The 25858-nt window shown below is 46.2% G+C and overlaps 2 protein-coding genes across 3 annotated transcripts; one reads left to right on the top strand and one right to left on the bottom strand.

Annotated features, from left to right (window-relative positions):
* Positions 1-3738: 3738 nt before the first annotated feature.
* H1-7 (H1.7 linker histone) lies at positions 3739-5730 on the top strand. Its single transcript, XM_084879723.1, has one exon. The coding sequence runs from the start codon at positions 4517-4519 to the stop codon at positions 5609-5611; it is 1095 nt and encodes a 364-aa protein (XP_084735849.1). The 5' UTR covers positions 3739-4516; the 3' UTR covers positions 5612-5730.
* Positions 5731-17791: 12061 nt separating this feature from the next.
* On the bottom strand, positions 17792-25537 carry ZNF641 (zinc finger protein 641). 2 transcript variants are annotated; one of them, XM_084879645.1, is made up of 6 exons: positions 25394-25537; positions 22632-22840; positions 21959-22050; positions 20607-20736; positions 19846-19959; positions 17792-18983 (listed from the first exon to the last, which is right to left on the bottom strand). In XM_084879645.1, exons 2-6 carry the CDS (start codon positions 22813-22815, stop codon positions 18229-18231), a joined length of 1275 nt encoding a protein of 424 aa, XP_084735771.1. In that variant the 5' UTR covers positions 22816-22840; positions 25394-25537; the 3' UTR covers positions 17792-18228. The 2 variants fall into 2 exon arrangements, with proteins under 2 accessions (XP_084735771.1, XP_084735770.1); XM_084879644.1 differs by lacking the exon at positions 25394-25537 and adding an exon at positions 24648-24764.
* Between the last annotated feature and the right edge of the window lie 321 nt (positions 25538-25858).

Genomic DNA, 25858 nt, shown 5'->3' with positions numbered 1-25858 from the left:
CCACACCCAAGTGGGAACAGAATCTGAAGGCCAGGGGTGAGTCCTATATCCCAGCTGGTACCCAGGCCCAGCCACGCTGAGGAGTGTCACTTTGCAAAAAGATTCATTTCATGTACTAATCCTGCCGGTCAGTCAGGATTTTGGCCAATGAGTTGATATTGTAGAAGAGCTCACTGATGTCCTCGACATGCTCTTTATTTGTTTTAAAATCTTTATTGTTGAGCCCTGGCCGGTTTGGCTAGTGGATGGAGTGTCGGTTTGTGGACTGAAGGGTCCTGGGTTCGATTCCGGTCAAGGGCACATCCCCAGTAGAGGGTGTGCAGGAGGTAGCTGATTGATGTTTCTCTCTTATCGATGTTTTTAACTCTATCCTTCTCCCTTCCTCTCTGTAAAAATCAATAAAATATATTAAAAAAAATAAAACGCAAACTCACAATATTATTAAGAACTTTAAGATGACAACCTCAGTATCAAACTTCAAGCATGGAGCCCTGTATGACAGCATTAGTCACATGTTCATGAAGTTGGCCCTGCTAATTACATTAAAGGAATTCTCTCCAATGTAAATAATGAGGGGTCACATTCCTTATGTGTTCCTGTTGTACAAAATGGAAGGCTCATTCACATTGGTGATATTTAAGTACTTATCTCTATTACCTAAGGAGAGAGAAATTGTCCTATACTCATTGTTACATTCTTAAGATTTCTGTCCACTGTGAATGGTCTTTTGTTACCTAAGAGGTGAAGGAGCAATAAATGCTTTTCAGCACTCAATGTTCATAGAGATTCTCCCCACTGAGTATTCTCTCATTCATGGTAAGTTAAGAACTACAGCAGAAAGATTTTTCTATACTGTAAGGTGACGTCCCGCTTTTGGGACCTTACTGTACTGGTTACACTCATAGGGCTTTTCTCTGGTATGGTTTGTCATGCTTCCTAAGGGGTGAAGTAACACTCAAGGCTTTCCCAGAGTTACTGAGTTCCATTTTTTATTTTGTTGTATACAGTAAGGGAAAAGCTTCTTCTGAAGGATTTTCTCTATTAATTATAATAATGGGATTTTCCCCAATGTGAGTTCTCATGTGCATATCAAATGAGATCCCTTCCCCCACCCCTCCAAAAAAAGGTTAGTTGCAATGTGAAATCTGAGACTATATCAATGAACTTTTCATACCCTGTAACATCAGAAACCAAGGGTATCTTTTCTTTTACCCATACAGAATTCTGTAACCTTACGTTGTAAAATTGCAATGTATTGGCCATTTGGAAAATATTAGTTCATTGAGTTAGGCAGACCTCCCACAGACTGACATATTTTACTATGCGTTATCCAAAAATCATAATTGTTAATATCATCACTGATCTCAACAGGAAGTGTTGGGATAGTGTCAAATTTATTTTAGGTAATAAAGCTCTTCTAAAATGATATTTTTTGTCTAAAAATGATTTTACCATTAGCAATAAATCATGTGAGTTGTTTTATATGAAATTATAGAGTCACTTTATTAATTTCTAAGAATGTTTGGTAAATACCTAGTTTTGAATAACTATTGTTTGTATTTCAGTTGTTCTTTCAAGTACAAATGGTCTTTCATAAAAATGTGGCTAATTCACCACAAAACTCAAACAATTGCACAGAGGCTTATCCTTGAGACAATCACTAAACTTCAGCACGTAGCAGAAATGCTTTGTTTTCACACAGAATGTTAAAAAGAAGGGTACTCAAGGATTGAGATTTAATAAAATAATAATTTTTATTGCTTCATCAAAGATATTTTCAGATTAATTGCTGAGAGATTTATACAGAAATCTATATAGAAGTAAATGATTATATATAAGTGAAAATATTTGCTTTTTTGCCATAGGTGTTTTTTATATGTTTTTCATATATTTATTTTTCTTTTACTTCAGGCTAATTGGCCTCCTTTACAATTGCAGGGGTATTAATACAATGGTGGTTTGACTTGGTTCTTGTCTTTCATGATGATACCATTGTGTGCAGCCAATCTGGAATGAGCTGATTTGAAGGTCAGACTCCACTTTCCTCCTACTCTCAAAGTATAGAGTTTTGTCTCTTTTTTCTTCTCGTGGTTGCCCCATCCTGTGGCCACTGACCTATGTAACCAGGAAGTATAGTCAGATCAAGAGACTACACAAATGGGAGAAATCCCGCTCCATGTGGCTCTGCCTCTCCATCTGGCAACCCTTCCATGGTGCCCTGTCTATGTGTTAGTCCCCTCTCCTTGGAGACCCTCAGGTTCATAGTGCTCTTTTGGGAGAAGGTACAGTGAATGTTTGTAGATACTCATGATTTTCAGCTGTGATTAGGAGATAATAGAGATATGTAAGATGGGGAGGGTCAATCTTAGCAAAAGGGAAACCAAGCACAGTATTGTAGTTAAGAATTCAGGCCTTAGAATTAAATAGACTTCAATTTGAATCCAAACTTTACCACTTACTGCTCTGTGGCCACTTACAGATGTGTCATTATGGTATCTGTCCTTCACATCTCAGCCCTACGCCCCTTTCCAATCTCATCTCCTGCCATACCCCACCGCCCACCACAACACTTATTTGTTTTTTAACCAGCTAGAACTGCCTGGGAGTTCGTTAAAAAGTACACCTTCTGGCCCCATCCCAGACCTAATTACTAGAATTTGCAATCTATGAATTATGCATTAATGTTTAGGAAGTGCAGGTCTAAGCTACTTCCTAGAACTTTGATTCCTGGAAGAAACTATGTCACAGTAGACTGTAGAGTATATGTGAATGTCCTCTGAAAAAGTATGAAATACTTTGCAATTTGAAGTATTCTTTGAATAATTCTATCAGTTAGTCCCAATTAAACAGTGTCCAAAATAAGAAATCCTTGAGCAGCTAGCTTCCTTGGTCCCTTCATTTCCAACCCTTTGAAATCCATCCTGCTCTGTTCTACTGATTTTCTGGGTGTTTTCTTCTAAATCCAGAGAAAACCTCCTCACCAGAAGTTTAGCACACGCAACCAAAAGCCTGCTTTGTATGATGAAAGATAGTGTTAGGTGCAGGATGAGACATAGAATTGAAAGACTGTCTGGCTCTCGGGAAATTTTTTTATTTAATTGAAAAGACAAACAGCCAGAATAAAACAATTTATGCCTTTTGTCATCTACCATCACCTTCTCTGAGCCATTGAAATAATTATGTGATGTTGGTAGGGAAGGATTACTGGCTGTTTTTAAGAAATTAGATCCAAAGATAGTAAGGGATTTATCAATGCCATATGGCTGTAAAATAATTAAGATATGGCCCGGCCAGTGTGGCTCAGTCATTGAGCGTCAACCCAAGGAACCTGGAAATTGGGGCTTTGATTCCTTGGTCAGGAAAACATGCCCAGATTTTGAGTTCCATCCCCAGAAGGGGACAGGCAGAAGGCAGCCAATCAATAATGTTTCTCTCTCATCAATGTTTCTATCCCTCTCCCTTCCTCTCTCTCTTAAGAACAATAAACATAAGAAAAAAGAAAGAAAGAAGGAAGGAAGGAAGGAAGGAAGGAAGGAAGGAAGGAAGGAAGGAAGGAAGGAAGGAAGGAAGGAAGGGAGGGAGGGAGGGAGGAAGGAAGGGAGGGAGGAAGGATGGAAGATATGTAACAATGTTTTCCAGCTTCATGTCCAGGGTTGTTGGTTTTTTTGTTTGTTTGTTTGCTTGTCTTTTGAGGGTACAATAGTGGCACATTATACCCTCTACCAAATTAATTTAAAATAAAGAATAAGCAGTATAGGAGTGTAAAAGTAATTGTGGTAGTTAAGAGGAGAGAAATCATTAGCAGGATTCATCTAGGCAGAGAAAGGGGGTGGGCAATCCCACAAGAGGCACTGGAGGGAGATAAGCACCAAGGCTGTTCAACATGTTTAGACCAGTGTTCTTAGGCTATTTGGAATCTGGCTGTTCCAACCCAACGGAATGAGGCATCTGAACTTCCTAGGAGTGGGTACCACTGTGGTTCCGTCCTTTGTGGAGAGTCAGGGAGACATGGCTGCAGACACAGCTGACGGGACCTAACCGCGTGCCTTTCTAGGCCGGTGTGTTTTATGGACCACCTACCACATTCACTCCGTAAGGCATGTGCGGCTTGTTTGGGATAGTTGAGCGCAGTGTCTGTCGCCTTAGGAAAGTATGGGTAGATGGTGTGCACTACTTTTTCCCAGAAAACTGGTGAATGTCAAAAAGTGGTCGAGATCAAGACCAATGAGAAGTGTGAGCATAAGAGCAGGGAACAAACTCCGGGAGATGATGAAGGTGATTCCTCTGGGGGTATCGGAGTGGGAGACCTGGAGGGCTTAGACCCAGCAGGAAGTGGTAAGTGGCTAAAAGTAAAAAAAAAAAAAAAAAAAGCCCCTGCCCGGGAGGGAGCCGCCAGCCCCCTCCCAGAACTGACCCTCCCGCCGGCTGGCCTTTGTGACGTGGCCCCCGCCTCCGCCCGAGCTCAGCTGGGGTAGGTGCGCCCCCAGCCCTGCGCCCCGCGGAGCTGAGCTGGGCCATGGCGGAGGCGGCCGCGGCCGGGACTGTGGCCGGGACTGTGGCCGAGACCGGGACTGTGGCCGGAACCGGGACTGTGGCCGGGACCGGAGTTGTGACCGGGACTGTGGCCGGGACCGGGACTGTGGCCGGGACTGTGACCGGGACCGGGGCTGTTGCCGGGACCGGGACCGGGACTGTGGCCGGGGCTGTAGCCGGGACCGGGGCAGAGGCAGGGACCGGGGCAGGGGCAGATGCAGGGGCTGCAGCCGGGACCGGGACCGGGACCGAAGCCGGGGCGGAGAAGGCGGAGCCCAGCGGCGCATCCCCAGGCGCCGAAGTGAAAGCCCAGCCGCCCCCGGAGAAGACGCTCGCGGCGGCGCGGCCGCGGCGGGACTCGCGCTCGGTGCTCCGGGTGTCGCAGCTGCTGCTCGGGGCCATCGCCTCGCACAAGCGGCTCACGGTGGCGGCGCTGCGGCGGGAGCTGGGCCACGCGGGCTACCAGGTGCGCAGGCGGTGCCGGCGCCGCGGCGGCGGGGCGCGCGCGGCCGGCTTCCCGGGCACCCTCATCAGGGTCAGCGGCAGCCACACCTCCGGCTACCTGCGCGTCTGGAAGCCCCCGAAGCCCAAGAGGAAGCCGGGGCGCCCGAAGTCCGAAGAGAGCGTCCGGCCCTGCAGGACGCCCTCGGGGCTGCGCAGCCCGCGGAGGCGCCGCCGCGTGCGCTGTCGGAAGGCGGCGCGGCGGGCCCGGGAGGTCTGGAGGCGGGACGCGCGGGTCAGCAGCGCCCTGAGGAGGCTGCGGCCCAGAGTCCGGGGCCAGGTGCGTCCCAAGGCCAAGGACACGAGGGCCAAGGACATCAGGGCCAAGGACGCGAGGGCCAAGGACATCAGGGCCAAGGACGCGAGGGCCAAGGACACCAGAGCCAAGGACGCCAGGGCCAAGGTGATGGACAGGAGCAGAGGGAAGGCCGTGAAAGAAGACAGGTCCCGGTCCCGAGGAAGGAGGCCACGGGAAGAGAAGAAGCTGGACCCCGAGAAGCCGGCAAAGCGGCCCCGCCAGAGGTCAGCTTCCCTGAGGACCGGCCCTCGGGCCGCCCGCACTCGCTGCTGCACCTGAAAGCCCGTGGACCCCTTCGTGTGGGAGCATCTTCCCTTCCTCCAGGCACAGAGGCCTTTCTTTCCCCATGTGGTTCCTGTTAGAGCAGCTCTCACACGCGTTGAAATGGACTAACTATTCACAAGACCTTTCAAATCGCCATATGGTGTCCGTTTCCTCTTTCCCCGCGTGGGGGCGTGGGGGCGTCGTTGAGGTGGTTGGTGAGGCCTTGTGGCTGGGACAGGTGAGGTGAAGGGAGGCCAAGTCGTGGAGGTTCTGTTCCTGCTACAGGGCCCAGGAAAATGCCTTTCAGAAGGAAACCAGTAATTCATGGTGTTAGAAGTATTCAATTAATGTTAGATACCCTAGCAGCTCCCTATTGAGTTTGGGGGAGAGGGCACGCAAGGAGAGACGTGGAGGAATCCCTGGGGCAAGAGGAGACAGCCTTTACGTTGAGTGGTGTCTCTGACCCAAAGTGTTCTTATCTGAAATTCCTTTTAGGAAAAAGTCCCTTCTCCCAGAATGGATTGTCAATGGCTTTTAGATTTTTGCCCTGGCAATTTTTTTTAAATGTTTTATATATTAATCCTCAGTTAAATGAGTGTGTGTGAAGCATCTAGCACAGTGCTTGGCACAGGGTACGTCTGTCTCATCACTAAGAGTTAAATGAGTATCAATAATGCTTGATGGAGTGTTAACCAGCTATAGCAGAAGCCCGCTGGATCAGTACTTTTTTTAAAAAATATATATTTTATTGACTTTTTACAGAGAGGAAGGGAGAGAGATAGAGAGCTAGAAACGTCCATGAGAGAGAAACATCGACCAGCTGCCTCTTGCACACCCCCTACTGGGGATGTGCTCGCAACCAAGGTAAATGCCCTTGACAGGAATCGAACCTGGGACCTTTCAGTCCACAGACCAACGCTCTACCACTGAGCCAAACCGGTTTCGGCTGGATCGGTACTTAATGAGACCAGGTTCTAGTCAAAGTTCCGCCACTCTAAGCGTAGCTGAATTACTACTTAACCATTCATGGGCATGGTTTCCTTCTCTGAGAAAGAGAGAGGGAGGGAGGGAGGGAGGGAGGGAGGGAGGGAGGGAAGGAAGGAAGGAAGGAAGGAAGGAAGGAAGGAAGGAAGGAAGGAAGGAAGGAAGGGAGAAGGAAAAAAAAATTGGGATTGAACTAGGATGATTTTAAGTGTCAGTAGAATAAGAAGGACTTAAATATCATATGCTTTGATTGACAAAATTCAATAAGGGAATTTTCAACTGGGAAAGTACCAACTCCTGGATAGTAAACTATTAAGATTTATAAGCCAGAAATACAAGGAAATGGGGAAGGTTAGATAATGAATAGCTAGTTCTTTTGCTTTTCTGAAGAGAAAAAAAAAAAAAAAACACCACACAAAAAAACCATGTATTGAACACTATATATAAAACATGGAACAAATGCATGATTCCTTTTAGTTCTGAATGTAGGAGTTAAGAATAGATGGGAGCAGTTCTCGTGCCATAGGCCATGACAGGGCACAGGAATGATTCCTAGGGAGCCCTGGCCAGGTAGCTCAGTTCATTGGGACACTATCCAGATATCCCGAGGTTTTGGAATGAGCCAAGGTTACTTGCGGGATACACAAGGTTGCTAGGAAGGGAAATGATAGATTAAACAGAGAGGGTAGCCGGAGACCGGGATGGCAGGACACACACAGGCTTTATTGGAGAGAAGGGTACCCCTGCAGGCTGCTTCCAGAGAGAGGGGTGGAAGAGAGCGAGGGCCGGGGTACAAGCACCTTTAAGGATAGGGCACTCAGCACACGCTGATGGGTGATTAGGGACCTAGGGATTTAGGAATCAGGGGCTTAGGGTATTTGGCAGGTGCTGATTGGTGGTTCAGAGCTCAGGAATGTCTGGCTGCAGGTGGGGTTTATGTCTGTCTGTCATCAACTGGAGGAAGGGAAGACCTATGAGGAAACAGCAGAGTAGTTGGTTCAGGGAAATGATGTTTCCAGCTGAAGCCAAAGGAGTGGGGGGAGGGGGAAAAGGAAGCACCTAGTAGGTGCTTTTTATTCTGAGAAGAGGTGAGTGAAGGTGGGAGGTGGGAAAGTGTTAGAACAACCCGGAAAGCTTTTTGCAGAGTATGCCAAACCCAGCTTTCCCCAGAAGAGTTTGATATGTCTCTCATCCATAGATGATTTGAACTTTAAAATTCCCCCCTGCTGTAATTAGGTTTATTGTGCTCTTACATTGTCTGTGAGCAGCAGAACGAAGCAAGCAGAATCAGAATCAGAATAGGGAGCCATCTGAAGAGATTAAGAAGTACAAATTGGATGTTACAAAATAGTCATGGGGCTTTGGAGTACCCCATAGAAAGACAGTCAATAATACTGTAATAACTATGTATGGGGTGCCAGGTGGGTACTATTTATCAGGGGGATCACTTCATAAATTATATAAATATCTAACCATCCTGCCATCCACCTGAAACTATTATATAGTGATATTAAATTGTATTGTAATTGAAATATAAATATTTAAAGAAAAAAAGACTAGAGAGCCATCTAAAAGAGGCAGTGAGAAACACAATTAGAACAAACTTAAATGTTCTTATGATAGCCACATGTATTGCCCCTTTTTAGTCCCCGTTATTTTTAACTAAAGAACTAGATGGTCTAGAATTAGGATGTCTTTTCCCCTAAGATAGGTAGGAAAGAAAAAACACTTGTAACAATTTGTTTTCTAGATTTCCTAAGAACATCACTCATCTGTTCTGTTTATATTATAATTACTTCATTTATTAGTAAACTTACCAAATTTATTAAATGACAGACCCTGATCTTATATAGCTAACAATGATCATTTCAGATTATTTTTCATTAATAAGCTTTAGGGTGGTCCAATGAAATATAATAGAAGAAACAATCTTATCTCATTGACAGGCTATCAGAATTATCTAGATCCTAATTCTAGCTGGGTACTTCTGTGAGAGGAATTCCCAAGAGTAGCTGATTCAGCACTAGTGTTCACTATGACTAAGTCCTGCAATATGCTGGGTCCTTTGCTGGGAATGAAGGTGGATAAAACATAATTCCCACATTTCATTGCTCACAATGTAGTGGCATATTTGGTATTTAACTTTAGTCAGAGTAAATGGAACATCTGTGACCTCAATTCTTTGCTTCCCTTTTATCTCAACAGCCTAGTGCAATGATGATCGGAAAATTGTTGGATTTTAGAGTTGTAATGAACCTTAAATGCTCTCTAGCATCAAATATTTCATGGTTATTGGAAAAAAAGTTAACAAATGGCCTTTATAAATATGAAAAATGTGCAATTTTACTCCTAAGAGAAATGCACATTAAACAGTAATTTTAATCAATCCAAAAATGTTTGGGAACCTACTCCATTGGTGAGGCTGTGAGGAAACCAGCACTCACATACAGAGTTAGTGGGAGTGTAAATCTCCGCCACCCCAACAGAGGGAACTTAGCTTTCCAAATTGCAAATTCAGATATCCTGTGACCCAGCTGAAGTACACTTAGGAATTTACCTTTTAGATATTAGTGCATTGGTGAAAACACTTATGTTCAAGGTATTTGGTGCAGCATTGCCGCAACAACAACAACAAAAAAGGAAATAATCCAAATACCATAAGGAGATAGGTTAAAGCATGAAGCTTTCCTCCAGTAAAGTGGCATGAAGCTATAAAAAAAAAAGGGGGGGGGGTTTCTCTATGTATTATTATGAAAAGCTCCCCAAGATATATTAAGTGGGGAAAAAATCAAGATGACCATACCAATGAAGAAAAATGTATTTCTTTGTATTGTATAAAGAAACTTTGAAAGGATACACAAAAAAATGGTCTTCTGTTGTTAGGGGAAGGTAATGGGAATTGTAGAGGAGGCACAGAAATTAGACTTTTTATTATATTTCTTTTGTTTTCAGAATCATATAAATTGTGTAGAAATATCCACATAATCATCAATTATAGCTTTTTCATTTATAAGATGATTTGTGCTTTTGTATGCATTATTTCATTTCACCTTCATCTCAATCTCTTAGATCTTAAGTGAAAACGCTAATGTTTAGAAAATGTACAATTTAGAAATGGACTTTTTTTTAATCCTCACCCAAAGATATTTTTCCATTGGTTTTAGAGAAAGTGGAAGAGAGGGAAAGACAAATATCAATGTGTTTCATATCTATTGGTTGCCTCCTGCACGTGCCCTGACCAGTCTTGACTGGAATAGAACATGGGACCCTTTGGTCCACAGGTGGGCACTCTATCCACTGAGCCAAACTGGTTAGGGCTAGAAGTGGACTTTTAATAGGAACTTCAGTGCTCTCTTTACTATAGTTAGAGATGTTGAATGGGGCCTCACCATCTACTCTTTAACTCTATGAACATCTTTTTTATGTAGGTAAAGGTCTGAAATTTAGAATTCATTTCTACACGGAATATTTTAATGATTTTGTGTTTTCTTGCAGGATGTTCTCAAACACATTGTAGGGAGGTGTTTTCAGAACATTTGTCAGTGTTCTCAAAGCAATAGAGTTCTTTCTCCTCTTCTGGGGAACTCTAACATGGCACGGCTGTCTGGTTGGGCTGGAGATTATGCCAGCCAAAATCTATCAAATCCTGTCCATCCTAGCAAGGACAGGAAGATAGGTTGTTTGGAAATTAACATGTGAGGAAAGGACCTGGAAGAGAGGACCTGAAGACTGAGGGGAGGGAGGTGTCAGTGGGAGGCCTTGGGCGAGCCTGGGAGAGGCAGTGATCTGAGAGAAGTCAGGCCTTCAACAGTCCACTGAAGCTAAGAACAGGCACCTCCATGAACAATCACTGTTTCTCCTCCCCTTTTTATCAAGTCCTTCCCTCCTCCCCCTTTTAATTAGGGGAAAGACCAGACTAGTCGAAAGTTTTACTCCAACTGACTTGTAGAGGAGACACAGACACTAGAAATGAAGGAGGAGTGAAAGTGAACTGTAAGAAAATAGGAAAATATTACACGGAGGCAGGTAACGAAACAATCTGGCTGGTGTTGGGAAAGCTGCAGAGGGGAAGCAGCCCCCCAAACAGTAGGCTTGAAGCTCTTCAAGGCAACTCCCATGTAGGAAGAGCAAAGCCTTTGGCTTGTGCCAAGGCCAGCCAAGCGGCTCCCTCTCCCTGCCCCAGGGAAGCTCCAGGGCTGAAAGGCCATGTCAGTGGGTCAAAGGTAGTTTCTCCCCAGTCAACTTTCCATATTTTCTCCCACACTATTTCTTGCTCTATGTTCTTCATAACCTGCCAGATACCCGACCTCTTCACCCTCAAAAGTGAGTGCATCTGGTGGATCCAGTTCGTGCCTAACCCCACCTGTGTGCATCTCTTCTGGCTCCCCCAAATCACCAAATATTGTGAATTTGTCTAGGGGGTTATTTTACAGTCACCAGCAGCAGCTGGTTCCAGACTCAGCTGTCTAGGTTTTAAGGGTTCAGCATTCTAAGGGTCTCCCAAGAGGAGACTCGGCACTTGAATAACCCAGAGACCAAGGGCTTCCTTAAATTTGCGCCCAAGGCCCTCACTCACCTGACCTGGCATTCCCCTAAGCCTGGCCCAGCTCTATGCTCTGCTACCTTAGCCTCCAGGATGAGTTGAATCCCCAACTGACTGGGGAGTGACATCTGGGAGCCAGGACTTCGGGAGGAGGGAGGCAGAGAGGCCTGTACTGTGATGCCTTGAGGGTTTATGTTTCAGGAAGGACAGTGAGGGGACTCACACATGGCTGCCCTACTTCCCCTGGGATTCCCCTGAGCTGTCTCGGTCCCTACCCTGTTGCAGTTTTTGTGTAGTTGTTTTTTTATTCAGGACTGAATTGCTGAGAATGGGGGGAGAGTAGAGGAGAGGACCCAACAGAGGAAATCAGAGACTGAGTCAATATATTCTTTATTCAATGACAGGGACCATAAAGAGTGTATAATAGATCCCTAAGGATACAGACAAAGTCACCTGTGGGAGGTTCACAGTCCATCTGAGGAAATAAAGTCAGACAATTGCTAGAAATCTGGCAGGCACGGAGCAATTGGGCTGGACAGCAAGTAGGCATATACCCAATGCTTCCTGGAAAAGAGCACCTTGGCGCACAGTGTCAGGAGGCCTGGCAGGAAAGTGATGGCCGGGGAGGGCTCCGCTGAGGAACATGCTGAGCACAGGCCCCTGATCACAGTCTCCCAGGCCTGGAACAGCCAGTGCCTAGCATGTAGCGAATAACAAAAAATGGCTTGTAGAATTGGAACTACTTCCCAGGAGCCACAAGAGATAGGAAGGGACTGAGTAATCAAAATAGTGAAAAGTAGAAAGCCACTTCGGAAGTTACATCAAGGGAAGAAGAACCTGTAGGGAATGGAGTAAAGGGCCTGGATTTGACAGTACCAACAACTTTGGCCAAGTCTGGATATGAGAGAGAGATGTAGAGTGGTGTGAGATGGTAGCTAAGCTGCTATAGCCAAACCAAGAATTTGAGAAAAGAAAGTGGGAAGTACAGGCAGTCCTCGGGTTACGTCATTTCATGGTTATGTTGCCATCTTCCATTTATTTATAAATTTTTAAAAAAAGTTCCATCACTTCAACATATGTACATATGTTTATTATTATTTACTGTATTTACCACAAGTAAAGGTCAGGAATTGTTATCTTTTTTTTTTTTTTTTTTTTTTTTTTTTTTTTTACTGTTTCACTTCATTACTGCTGGGTGTGTGCTCCCTGTGAGTGACATGGGTGCTTATGTAGGTGGGTTCCGACTTATGGCAAAAATCGAGTTATGTTGTGCCGTAGGAAGCGATCTCCCACGTAACCTGAGGACCTAATGGACCCTACTTAGTAAGGTTAAGGCTGACAGAAAAGAAACTGGACAAGAGAGAGAAACTATAATGGAAGGAAGACAGGGACTGGGAAGAACAAACACCCTCAGGAAGGTGTGGTATTTCCCGGATAAAAACAAAAGAAAATACCAAACCAAACCAATCGATCTGAAAAAGAGAAGTGGGAGATAAGAGTGTAGAAAGCTGCCCTGGCCAGAATGGCTCAGTTGATTGGACTGTTGTCCCACATACCAAAAGGTTGTAGGTTTGATTCCCTGCCAGGCAGGGAACATACCCAGGTTGTGGGTTCAGTTCCAGGTCAAGGTGTGTGGCAGCATGTGATCAATGTTTCACTCTCATATCTATGTTTCTCCCTCTCTCTCTAAAAATAAATAAATAGATAGATAAATAAATAAATAAAACATGTCCTTTAAAAAAGAGTAGGGGAAGAGCTCCTTTTATTGGGAATATGGAAGTGGTGACAAGAAGGGAAAGAAAGAGCCTGAGGTTTGGAGCTGAAGCAAGCAGTAGCTAAGCTTTTTTCTGCCTTAGGGGAGAGGGGCTGATCACCTCCCCCAGAGAGGTAGGTTCTTTCTAACCTTCTGGCCTTGGAGATCTCCATAGGGGTGGCAGGTTTGCAACTTTCATTTCAGCCTGTCCTCATGAGGAGGCCTAGGAGAGGAGCTGGAGGAGGTAACAATCCCTCCTGAAGCCTGAGTTGGACAGAATCTTCAAAGTAGGAGAATGAGGTGTGTTTTAAATAAATAATTTTTAAAGATTTATTATTATTATTATTATTATTATTATTATTATTATTTTTACTGATTTTGAGAGAAAGGGAGCAGGAGAGAAACATTGATGTGAGAGCGTTAACAGCAATCAACTGCCTCCTGCATGATCCCCTGTAGGAATTGAGCTTACAACCCAGGCATATGCCCTGACAGGAATCGAAATGGCTATCTTCCCATGTCCAACCAGCTGAGCCATCCTGGCCAGGGCAGGAGAATGTTTTGACATAGGTGCCATGGCTTGATGGGTTACAGTCTCTACCTAAAAGAGTCTGGGTTCAAATCTCCTTTGAGTCACATCTTACTAAATGAGTCTGGTTCCCTCTTGTCCTCAGAGCTCCCTGATGCTCCAACAGACAAAATCCTGGTTAGAAATTCCTTGCATAGCACCTTATTGTTCTCCAACTCCAGCGCATTCTGAAGTTGAAAAACTTGGATTCTTAAGGGTTTGGGACAGTTGGCTTTACTCCCTACCTCTGTGCTGAATGCTCACCTAGACTGCCTCCAGGGCAACTATAAGGCCCAGAAAAAAACCAGATAACTAGCAAAGGAGGATCATTTCCTTGGTTGTCAGTTTTTCAGCTTTCCATTGGATTTCCTTTCTCTGGTGTGTCTGTTCCTTTTGTCCTTTCAGATTTTTGGACCCACAAATCCTCAGTGTCCACTTTAGAAGCTCCAGCCCCAATCAATCACAGCAACTTGGTAGTTGCCCCACCAGTTTCTGAAATTGGTGACTGACCCAGTCCTTTCACTGATTAAAGAGTGAAGGAAGGCCTTGGAACTCAAGAGGAACAGAACTGAAAAACAACTAGCTTGGAGAGGTTGCAGAAAATCAATCTGACAACATTGAAGAGGGTGTGATACCACTGATTGAAATGGAATTTGGATCTCTGAGCCAGAGGTTCTTAAACATTAGCATACCTCAGAGATCCAGGAAGATAGGCTGAAAGACTAATTGCTGAGCTTTCCTGTATTATCCCACTCCTAGTTTCTGATTCAGTGTGTTTGGGGTGGAGCCTGAGAATTTGCATTTCTAAAATAAGCTGCCAGGTGATGTTGATGCTGCTGGACCAAAAATCACACATTTTGAGAGCCTAGGCCTATTAGAGCATTCCAGGGAAAAGAAAGAAATTTTGCCAGCTCAGGATCTCTAAGGGGCCTAAGAGAATAGATTTTACTTTTCTGTTATTGCCCAATCCCACTCACTCTCATCCAGAGATGGAAAGAACCTATCTTCTGGTACCTATGGTTCTGTGTCAGGGCTCACCCTGTCCTTGATACAAATAGGTAACAGCAGTTTGATTGCACGAGTACTGGAAAGAGAAGGATTTTTGTCCCAAATTATATCACCTCTTCAGCTCCCTAATGGCATAACATCATTTTAACAGGGAAAAGATTTTCCTTCCACTTCCTCTACTAGCTATCAGAACACTTAAAATGTAAACAGGTCTGGGTAAAGCTAACACTTGGGTCACATTCTCCTGTGTAAGGGATTCTTTACAGAGATACTTTGATGGGATGCAAAGGGGAAGATACCTGCACCCTAAATAGAGGTACCACAGAGGGGGAAAGGTGACAGGTTTCTTATGGTACTTCTCTATTTTACATTTTGCCCAGAGAGAACAGAGAGGCATTTTTTATTATTTAAAGCAGTTAGGGTGGACATGTGGCAGAGGCAGTTGGAAGATGGGAGTTTGAGGCTGATTCCCTGTGGGAAAAATCATTCAAATCTACTTGCCCACATATGATGGCTGTTGCTTATTTTATTTTTTGTCCAAAGGAAGTGCTGTTGGACCGAGGTAGAGAAGAGTGGAACACCAGAAATGACCTAAAGGGATGCCCCTTCTGTAGAAGGCCCTTAACTCCATGATGTCCTTCAGTTGGGCGCTATGACTGCACCTGCACTTCAGGGGCTTCACTTTCTAGCCTTACACATACTAAAACAGATTAAAGGCTGGAGGTTAACATCTAATTATTAAGAGTGTGATCTGATAGTATGGAGAGCCACCTCCTACAAGTCTTTAAAACAAAGTTTGTGAGGAGCTGGATTTGTTAGCATTCCGAGAAGAAGAAAGAAGAAAGAAGAAAGAAGAAAGAAGAAAGAAGAAAGAAGAAAGAAGAAAGAAGAAGAAGAAGAAGAAGAAGAAGAAGAAGAAGAAGAAGAAGAAAGAAGAAAGAAGAAGAAGAAGAAAGAAGAAGAAGGAGGAAGAGGAGGAGGAGGAGAAGGAGGAGGAGGAGGAGGAGGGGGGGAGGAGGGGGAGGAGGAGGAGGAGGAGGAAGAAGAAGAAGAAGAAGAAGAAGAAGAAGAAGAAGAAGAAGAAGAAGAAGAAGAAGAAGAAGAAGGAGGAGGAAGAAGAAGAAGGAGGAAAAGGAGAAGGAGGAGGAGGAGGAGGAGGGGGAGGAGGAGGGGGAGGAGGAGGAGGAGGAGGAGGAGGAGGAGGAGGAGGAGGAGGAGGAGGAGAAAGAAGAAGAAGAAGAAGAAGAAGAAGAAGAAGAAGAAGAAGAATAGATTGTAAGCAATACCCTTCTAGTCATTATAGACCAGACTATTCTTATATCCTACTGTCTCTGGTATCTTATCCCTTAAAATATTTAGTGACCATTGCCTTGTATTCTTGACATAAATATATAATGACCTTTCTTTGACCCCAGCTTAAGTGATTCCATGGGTAGGCTAAACATATATGAAAAGTGACTTGCTAATTCAAAAAGGAGTTCCTGGTTTTTATCAGATCTTCAAAAGAGTCTGTGATCCAAAACAGGTTCTGAACCACTGCTTAATAGAGCTGATTTGCATGAATGAATGAATGAGGCAGAGTGGGAAGGTAAAAGAAATGGCATAGTCCAGTTTCACTACTGGAAGGCAATACTTTCCTATTCCTTGGGGCTTCTCCTAATACTGATCCTAGAACACTCCTGTCTACGAGAACCTAGAACAAGGCTCCTTACAAAGGACTGGCCATTTTGCTCTGGTCATATGAATACAACCAAGAGAAGTGCATTCCAGGCAAAGAAGGAAGACTGCTCTGAGCAGCAGAAGGCAGGGACTGGGTTGATCAAGTCATATCCACTCTAAGAAGCCCATTCAGCAAAATGACCTTATTTTCAGGTCCATATGGGCCCAGGGCTCTGAGGAGCTGTGATTCACCCCATTTTCCCTAAGCAAATGGGACAGTCATGAAACTAGACTGTTGCAGCTCCCTTTATTACCGCTCTGATTAATCCCACCAACTGTGGTGGAAAAATAAGTCTGTTGAGGAAAAACCAGAATCTAAGCAATAAAGAGAAAAATATTTTCATCCTCTCTGCTCCTCTCCACTCCTCTCCCTCTCTAACCCCAAACTGCTCTTACATACAAGATAATTTTTAAGTTGTAACACTGGTATTAACACATCATCAATAAAGAGAAACAATGACCAACTCATCAACTAACAGATGCTAGAATATAATGCAAGTCCTGGAGTTAAGAGTCTTAGCATGGACACTTTCCCAGAATTGTGAGGAATACCAACTGGAAAGTTCATTATCCTGCATCAGCTGCAAAATTAAACCACAGCCATTTCCCCTAAAGTTCTGTTTCGGAGAGAATAAGATCCTCAATAATAACTCTGCCCCCTTAGTGAGGCAATCAAGGTCACACAAGAGTAATGAAACAACCTGTAAGCACTGTGATTCCTGCCCTAATTTCTCAGCACTTAAAACAAGACAAGAAAACACACCACACAACAAAAACAAAAAACACTCACTCAGCATAAAGCTTCTATATGCATCTTGCTTGAAATCAACAAGAAAGAGCTCACCTCATGAGCTAGGATGTTTCTTTCTCTCCACCCAAGCAAAAAGAATCTGTGGCCCGGAGATTTGGACAGAGAATATCCAGTTGTCGTGATCTCACTGACATTCAAGAAGTCTTTACACCTCAACTTCCACAACATTACCCATCACATAATCCTTTCCACTAGGACTCCCTTAATAGATGAGCTTACTTCCTATCTTCAAACAAAACAAAACCCCCATAAAATTATCACTACCCTCATCACCAGAACACAGTCCCTAGAAAATCTAGCTTTTACAGTTTGTACTTTGCATGCTCTCTTCAAAGACCCTGCATACAGATACACATTGACACATAAAGACACAGTCAAGAGAAGAGGGGGACTGTCCAAAGAGATGAAGTATTTTCTTCTGTGTGAGTCTGGGTTACTTGGGAGGATAAGGTCCCTCCCTTAGCATGGTAGTATGATCTCTCAGCTGGATATGCATATGTGCAGGATAAAGGAGTAGGAATAATGGGTAAGAAGGTTATTATTTCTGTTTTCCGTCTGGCGGGGTTGAGAGGTGTGGATGTACAATTGGATGGTTGGGGTGAAGATGATGGGCCCACACAGGAATGAGATCTGCCCTTCAGCTTTCACTTGGATAAAAGTGATTTCTGTTTCCTCATTACTCTAACCCAGTGTTTTCAGGGTGTTTCATGGAGTCACCAGTTCTGTGGGATGTGAGATAGAAAGAATACTGAGGTCAAATACATTTAGGGAACGCTGCATTAAGAGGCTTAACCTTTGCTTTCCTACATCCATTTTCAGAGCCTTTAATAAGCCAACATGGTCTTTCTCTCTCTCATGTGTAATGTAAAGAGAATGTAAGAGTTATAGTATACAGTGGTGATACTAAAAATACTTAACACCTGGTATGGCCTAGACTCCAATCAACCAGAATGGACCTCAGCCATAAACCGCTGGTACCACTGTACGCTTAAGAATGGACTCGGCTGAATATCAGCCCATGTAGTAAGCATTGTTTCCCAAAAGTTTTGCCCAAAGAACTCTCTTTTCCGTGGTATCCCACAGAAGTGGTGAAAAATGCTCTGGCCCATGCTGAAACCTCATCTTTCTAGGGATGAGGCCAGGCCTCACGATCCTGGCCATCGGGGGCAAGAGAGAGGCAACTCTGGCAGAGACTCCTGGCAGCACCAGCTGATAGATGTGACCACAGCTACAGCAGAAACAGAAATCAGAAGACAGATGTCCCTCTGTCCCAGCTGCTCCTGGGACTCTGTCCCTGGTGGGTCAGCAGGTGCCTGTCCAGGTGATGTTTCCGGCCAAAGCTCTTCTCACAGCGAGGGCACTGGAAGGGCTTCTCCCCAGTATGGGTCAGCCAGTGTCTCACCAGGTGGTGCCGTCGGCCAAAGCTCTTCCCACACTCGGTGCACACGTGGCTCTTGGGCACCGGTGGGGTGTGCTGCCGTCTCCTCGCCCCAGGGCTCTCTCCAGCTTCTTGGCCTTTGCAGGACCTGCCTTCCGCATGCATCCTCTGGTGGCTGGCCAGATGGGAGCTGCATCGGAAACTCTTGCCGCACTCGGAGCACCTGCTGGGCTTGTCATGCATGTGGGTTTTCTGGTGCCGGATGAGGTGGTGCCTTCGCCCAAAGCTCTTTTCACACTTGAGGCAGCTATAGGGCCTCTCCCCGGTGTGCGTTTGCTGGTGCCTGGCAAGGTGGGAGCCCCACACAAACTGTTTCCCACACTGGGGGCATGTGTGCGGTCTCAGCAGGGAGTCCATCTCTGTGCTACACAGAAGATTCGAGAAGCTATCTTCCTGAAGACACGGTGGGCCCAGGAGCATTCCTCTGGAGCTTCTGGGCATGGACTCCCAGCGCTGCTCCTGCTCCGGGTTCCAGAGGGCAGTCTCTTCAGACACACTGGAGAACATCCTGGGCGGTTCTGCTTCCAGTTCAGGGGTGTCCCCCTCGTGCTCACTTCCTTCTCCTGCGGAGAAGGGGAAATACCAACCCCAAGATGGGAGTCACCAGAGCGGACCTCAGGACCCACGTCACAGGTGAGGTTGTCTGATGTCTGTTAGGGCCTAACCCTCACCCAGCAAGGACTGAGAGAACAGATTTCAGTGTTGTACAAGACAGCGCGAGAGGCGTAGAAGTTAGAAGCCTAGGCTTAGGAGACAGACTACCTAATTTTGAATCTCAGCTTTCCTACTTAATTTCTGTTAGCCTTCATTTCTTCTGTAAGATGTAAATAATTATAAGATAAATAGCATAGTACCTGCACCTAGTGGTCACTAAGTAAATCCTCTGTGCTATTGGGCTTATTTGTTACTGTTTCTTTTTTACCACTGATCTTCCCTGTTAATTACCACCTTCCTGCCTAAGCATAAATAGAGAGTTAAGGAACATGCTGCAGTCCTCACGGGCTGGCTGGCCACCTGTCAGCAACACCAGAGACGCCGTGGAAGCCCTTTCTGTAACAGGTGGGAAGTTGAACAGCAATACCAACAGTCATGGCAGCAGCTAACGTTTATTGAGTGCTTTTTATGTACCTGGTGGTATTGTTCTACTATGCTAACATATTTAAGTCTCACAATAACTTACACGAGAGGAACCCAAAGAAAGGCTAATCACTTTTCTAAGGTCCTGAATTCAAATCCGCAAAGTTTAGCTCCAGAAACCTGCTTTCTAAACCCGTTCTGCTACACTGTCTTGCTTTTGAAGAAAAAGACCTCTAAAGCTTTCGATTCTACAGCTCTCCAAGGCAGAGGAAGGATCAGAGGGACATGGAAGGATCACATTCCAAGAGGGATGAAGGCCGGGCCTGCGAGTCCACTCTGGGCTCTTACCTGTATATGTTACCCTCAGGATGTCCCTGTCCTCTAGGTCCTGGGGGTCAGGGACCCACTGTTCTTCTCCTCCTTCTAGTTGAGAAAGCATGTCCAGCTTAGGAATTGGAAATCCTGCCAACGGAAAAGGAAATAGGGATGTCAATTAGTACAACCGTAATTCTGTATTTCTGAGAAAAGCTGTTCCCTATATTATTCTTTGGAACTCTAGATAAAAGGCCAGATATAAGCTTCCCCCTCTTCACCCCCTCCTGTTTTTTAAGTTGCTCTTCTTTTCCCCCCAGGAAATCACACACTATTCCCCCAGGCATGTGTTCTCTTCCACTTATATTTCAAACATTTCCAACCCAAGCGTCCTTTCTGGTCACACCTTCCTTTATTTAGCTCTAACACGCCTATCTCTCCATCCCTCCCCCTCCTCAACTTCCATCTTTTCCTAGATGGTTTTTGAGTTTCCAAGGGCTCCTTTCTATCTTAGACATCCTGCTCTCTGTTTTGTAAAAACCTGCCAATTCCCAACTGAGAAGAGCCTAAAGTTCTCTTCTCCATGGGTCAGCATTATTGTGCTGCTGTCTTTAAAAAACGTCGCCTCACTTCCATTCTCCTTGAATTAGTCCTATTGCTCTTTTTCTGGTGAAAGGATAGACAGATCCCCTGAGAAGGAAAGAACCATTGACAGACACTATCCAACAGTGCTGGAGCACAGGGCTCATCCCCCCAGAGTACAATCTTTTTTAGTGGCTGGGGAAGATCACGCTTACTTAGAGAGACCACTATCCCACAGTTTTCTTGCATGACATATTCTCCATAGAAGTCTGTCTGAGAAGGGTCCAGGCTCCGCCACTCCTCCTGAGAGAAGCACAGTGACACATCCTTGATGGTGACCAGGCCCTGAAACAAAATGCAGCATCATCTGTCACCAGCTGTTCCTCAAGGAAAATGTGATCCCAATATGAAAGGATGGGGTAGTAGGAGAGAGAGGGCAAGAGAAGATCTGGAAAAATAATTACCCAGAGGCCCCTGGGTGAAGGGGAAATGAGGAGAGGGGTAAAGGTAATGGTCAGTAAGTGAGGTTAGTGTCTCTAGAGGAGTCTCCCAAATGGGACTAAAAGTCGGAGACACCAGAAAATCACTGCTCTCTCTGTTAACTATATGTGTCTGCCCAATCTCTTCTTATTATTTCCACTGAAAAATTTGTTTTATGCTTTCCTTCCTCCACTTGACCGTTCCTTTTCTATCAGCACAACATGATATAGATACGATAAGGACACATATGTACTACCTTAATCAATAAAGAAAAAAATTTTCTAAAATGATATAGATAGCTAAAACTGGTTTGGCTCAGTGGATAGAGTATCAGACTGTGGACTGGAAGGTCCCAGGTTCGATTCTGTTAAGGGCATGTACCTGGGTTGGGGGCACATCCCCGGTACGGGGTGTGCAAGAGGCAGCTGATCGATGATTCTCTCTCATCGATGTTTCTAACTCTCTATCCCTCTCTCTTCCTCTCTGTAAAAAATCAATAAAATATTTTTTAAAAAAATTTTAAAAATAAAATGATATAGATAAAACATTCATCCCCACGCCTACCATGTCATATTTGTATCATCTAAGGCAACATAGTATGGCGTTTAGGAGTCCGGATTCTGGAGCCAAATAACTCCTAGCTCTGCCATTTACTAGTATTATGGCCTTACACATGTGCCTTACTCTCTCCCTGCCCTTTTCCATAAATGCCCCATCATCCACCCAATCTTGTCTACTTCATGCTCTTCCAAGCTTCCTTCAGGTTCTCTTTCCCTAATCTTCACAAACTTATCTCTTAAAGAATATTAAGGAATTGTTCTTAAAATCCCCCTGTGGCTAGCACAGCCATCTGATAAAAACAACCACACACCTGACTTCCAGGAATTCTCCTCTTTTTGTTATGGCTTCATTCATTTTTAAAGGATATTTTGAGCCTCTTGGGAAGGGATAGAACCTATTCACTTATAAGATGAACATACTATCTGTGACCACGTGAAATAACCATTCAGTGGGAGCGTGCTAAGGCTTACAGAAAGGCAACAGTGACGAGGCGCCTGGGAGAGGCCCAAGGCCGCACACAGCCCACCTGTGATCCGGCTGCAAGCAGCGCCGCTGCCATCTCCCAGTCTCCGGTGCTCCCCTCCTGGGGAACGGCAGGAACCCAGGGAGCCGACTGAGCTGGTGAGGGGAGGAAGGAACCATTAGAGGCGTACCATACATCCTTTCCCAATAAGAGCCGAGGCCCCATTTTAGCAGGGCTTAAGGGTCACAGTTTTTCTATACCTATGCCCATTGGTAAGACTCAAATGCAGAAATATAGTAGAAGAGACCTTCACTCAGAATGTTCGCTAAGGGTATTGAGTGGCTTTTAGTAATCTTTCCTGTCTTCTATCTCTACTACACTGGCTATGGTATGAATTTATATTATTTAAATGTAATTTTCATCTTGTAAAGTGTATCTTTCTGGGTGCGTTCTCCAATAGCAATCAGTGTTGCTGTCACTTCCTTAGTCTCCCGCATTTGGTACATTAAGTTGCACTTGCATGTGGAGGGAATGGGGAAAACCTTATTGTGTGGCTTGCAGAATACAAGAGCTCCTTCTCTTCCTGTGACCAGGGCCAAGGAAGAACGGACTAGCTGTGGTATTGATTACGCTGTTCAGTTCAAGGCAATTGGGAATTTTTAACTCTACTCTCTGAACAGAGATCAGGAGACTACTCTGCACTGAGCACCCCCACACACACCCTCCAGATGCTCACCCTTTTCCTGAAGGGACTGTGGCTCTTCTTCAAGGTCACAGCACAGGTGTTCCAGTGGCCCTGGTGCCATTCTCCATGGCCCCTCCTCGTGGCTTCTCCTCTCCATCTGGGGCTGTGCTCCATCCAGCTGGACATTCATAGACTCCCATCCTGTCCCTAGGGCTGCCGTCTGTTCTGAAAGCATTTTTGCTGCGAACCCAAATTGTGACCTGGAACAAATTCATAGCAACAGTTCCCATGAAAATGGAAAGGGCTGATATTCCTAAGGGAGTTAGGGAGACAGCAAAGGGATAAAGGATGAAACTGGATAATAAAAGCTTGATGGAAGATGAACTTTAAAAGCTTGATATAGTCCAGTCAACTGAGCCTGAGCCAAGCTTCTTGCAGGAACTAAGAAATGAACAGGTGCACAGAGCAAACTCGCTAATGGCTATTTTGAGAACCTTGTGATAGAAACATAATATCCCTGAAGGCTACAAGAACTTCATTTAAGAAAAATAAAGGAACAATCCTAAAAAATTCAAAAGCAATCCGTTAATTCCAACCACTGAAAAAGACAATAAAGTAAACAATCTGGAAACATGCAGACTTGCACCCAACAAAAATGGATATAATCACTTATAATATTTTCTGCCACAAATTCCATTCACATTGATTAGAATGGATAATTACTATAGGTAAAAGTCCCAGCTAAAGCATGTATTTGTGTCAAGAGAACTTTTGTTTCTAACAGGGGGGAAAAAAACAACACAAAAAAAAACAAAAGTGAAGAAAACAGAAAATATGGTCATTGGAGAAAAGTTAAAAACATGGACATAGTTTTGTGTTGGTTAAGAAAGGCTAATGAATGATACTACCAAAGAATAAAGAGAAACGTTTTCAATTTCTATAGAGATCTCGTGTGTGTGTGTGTGTGTGTGTGTGTTTTAAGATCCTCAACCAAGGACATGCTTATTGACTTTAGAAAGAGAGGAGGGAAGGAGAGAGGGGAAAGAGAGGAAGGAGAGAGAGAGAGAGAGAGAGAGAGAGAGAGAGGGAGAAAGAGAGAGAGAGAGAGACATGTGCAAGAGAAACATCGATCTGTGTACAAGACGATGCTCCAACTAACAGCCACACCGGCCAGGGCCAGATCTCTTCTTTTGATGGCAAGAGAAGCGGTTTAGGTTTTTATTTTTATTTATTTATTTATTTATTTTTAAAATATATTTTTATTGATTTTGTACAGAGAGGAAGGAGAGAGATAGAGGGTTAGAAACATCAATGAGAGAGTCATCGATCAGCTGCCTCTTGCACACCCCCTACTGGAGATATGCTCTCCTCTTCTCTGGACATCTTAAAAGCAGGACAGGTCCCACTTGTGTTGTGACACAGGCCTTGCTGTCTATGGCACAGAAACAGTCTGACACTCCCCAGAGTCCCTTCCTCCTTGGCTGAGCTTTGGTAACGACTCCGGCTCCCTCCTATCTACCCAACAACATTTGCACGAACCCAAGATCCCAGGATGGGTGATGACAGATACCAAGTTGTTTATTTTCTTGCCGTTTCTCTTTGACAAAAGCGGTAGGTGGGAACCCTAAGCCCAATGCACAGAAAGAGAACAAATTCCCCTTAAATCTCAGAAATCCAGGCGCCCCAGGGCCTCACGGGAGCATCCTAGACCAATTCCCAGTTTACGTTTCCTTTTTTAGAGACATCTCACAAGAAAGGAAAATTCCCAATAAAGCAAGAAAGAGAAACTTCCATTTTCGTTTTCTCCTCTGAATTCTGGCCCCTGTATTCGCTTCACCTTTAACATACACACAAGGCACCCATTCATCCTCTCTGCCACAGGTCTTCCCTGCTCTCCAGCTCCCTTCACAAATCCTCCTCAAGACTTTACCTCGAGCTAAGTATCTGGACACCTGTCTCCAACCTATTTCTCCCCAAGAGCCCAGTGCCAGCTGGGAGCCTCCCCAGACCACTGACACCACCGGCCAAGTGCTGGCAAGAAATCTCAACACAGGAGGGCGGAGGTACCTGTCCTCAGACTGCATCTCCCCAGATGTTTGCTCTCTCGGAGCAGGCTCCTGGCCGTGAAGGTGTCAGCCCTAACCTGGTTTCTCCTGGCCCCAGGACAACCCCAGGCCTACTGGCATCGGGTTCTAGGTTTTCCATTTCCTCTTTTTCTCGCATATCTAGGGGGCGGGGGGAGGAGGCCCGGCAGGCACCTGCAGAAGTTAGTTTTTGCAGCCGGTGCGGCTGGACAGAGAAGGGGCCGCGGTACTGACAGGAGTGGCCCAAGGGCACGGGGATGAGCGGCGCTCAGCGGGGCAGCGAGGCCCCGGCCCCCGGCGGGCGGGCGGGCGTGGGCCCGCTGGGCGCCGCCGGGGAGTAGGGTTCCTCCTCCCTCCTCCTTGTCACGGTGCCCTGCAGGGGGTCACATTTCAGAGTATCTATCCGAGGCCGGCGGAGCGGGAGCCGGGGAGTGAGGTCAGAAGACAGGTTTCCCGAGAACTGGGGCACAGGAGCGAGCGGAAAGGGGCCGCGGGCAGCCCGCGCGCCGGTGGCAGCGGGGAGCCCCGGGGCGGACAGCGGCGCCGGGGCCGCGGGACACCTGGCGGCGGGCGGCCAGCCTGTCAGGGGCCCGACCCCGGGGAAGGAGCGGCCCCGAGGCCGCGGCAACTCTCCTCCCGCCCCCACGGTGCCCGGCCCCCGCCCGCCGCCCCGGGAGCCGGCGTCCTCCCTCCGCTCGCGACGGCCGCCCGCCCGCCGCCCGCACTCACCCGGTCGGCCTGGCCCGCGGCCCGGGGCCTCCTCCCGGCCCCGCCCGCCCCGCCCTGCGCCCTGAGCCCTGCGCCGCGGAGCTGCGGCCGCCGAGCCGGCGCCGGGCGGGCGGAGACGGCCGGGCGAGCGCGGCGGGGCGGGCACAGGAAACCCCGCCCGCTTCCGGGGCTCCGGGCCTCGCGGGGGGTGCGGGGTGCGGGCGGCGGGCCGCGGGGCCCAGACGTCCCGGTCCCGGCTGCCGTGGCCGCCGCCGCTCCCGGCCAGACCGCTCCCCGGCCCGGCCCGGCCCGGCCCAGCCCGCGCGCAGGGTCCTCCGCACCGGGTTCATTCATCACCGCTCGTTCCGTGCCCGCCGCCCGCCGGCCTGGAACCCCCCAGGGACTCACCTCCTAGGGGTCCGGATAGCGGGGATGGCAGCCGGAGGGAGCACCGCGGAGGAGGCGCTCGTTCCCAAGGGGGATGGA

The sequence above is a fragment of the Pipistrellus hanaki genome, assembly GCF_964339955.1.
Source record: "Pipistrellus hanaki genome assembly, chromosome: 3".
In the NCBI taxonomy this organism is placed as follows: domain Eukaryota; kingdom Metazoa; phylum Chordata; class Mammalia; order Chiroptera; family Vespertilionidae; genus Pipistrellus; species Pipistrellus hanaki.
The sequence above is the reverse complement of the archived record's forward strand: the minus strand, read 5'-3'. Positions and strand labels throughout refer to the sequence as shown.

Bases quoted from the DNA above. Each gene is read 5' to 3' on its own strand.
- H1-7 (XM_084879723.1), top strand. From the start codon at position 4,517: ATGGCGGAGGCGGCCGCGGCCGGGACTGTGGCCGGGACTGTGGCCGAG.
- ZNF641 (XM_084879644.1), bottom strand. The intron at 22,051-22,631 runs GTGAGCATCTGG...TCCCCTCACCAG, and splicing joins ACAGTCCCTTCAGGAAAAGG to CTCAGTCGGCTCCCTGGGTT. The intron at 18,984-19,845 runs GTAAGAGCCCAG...CCTTCTCCGCAG, and splicing joins CCTGAGGGTAACATATACAG to GAGAAGGAAGTGAGCACGAG.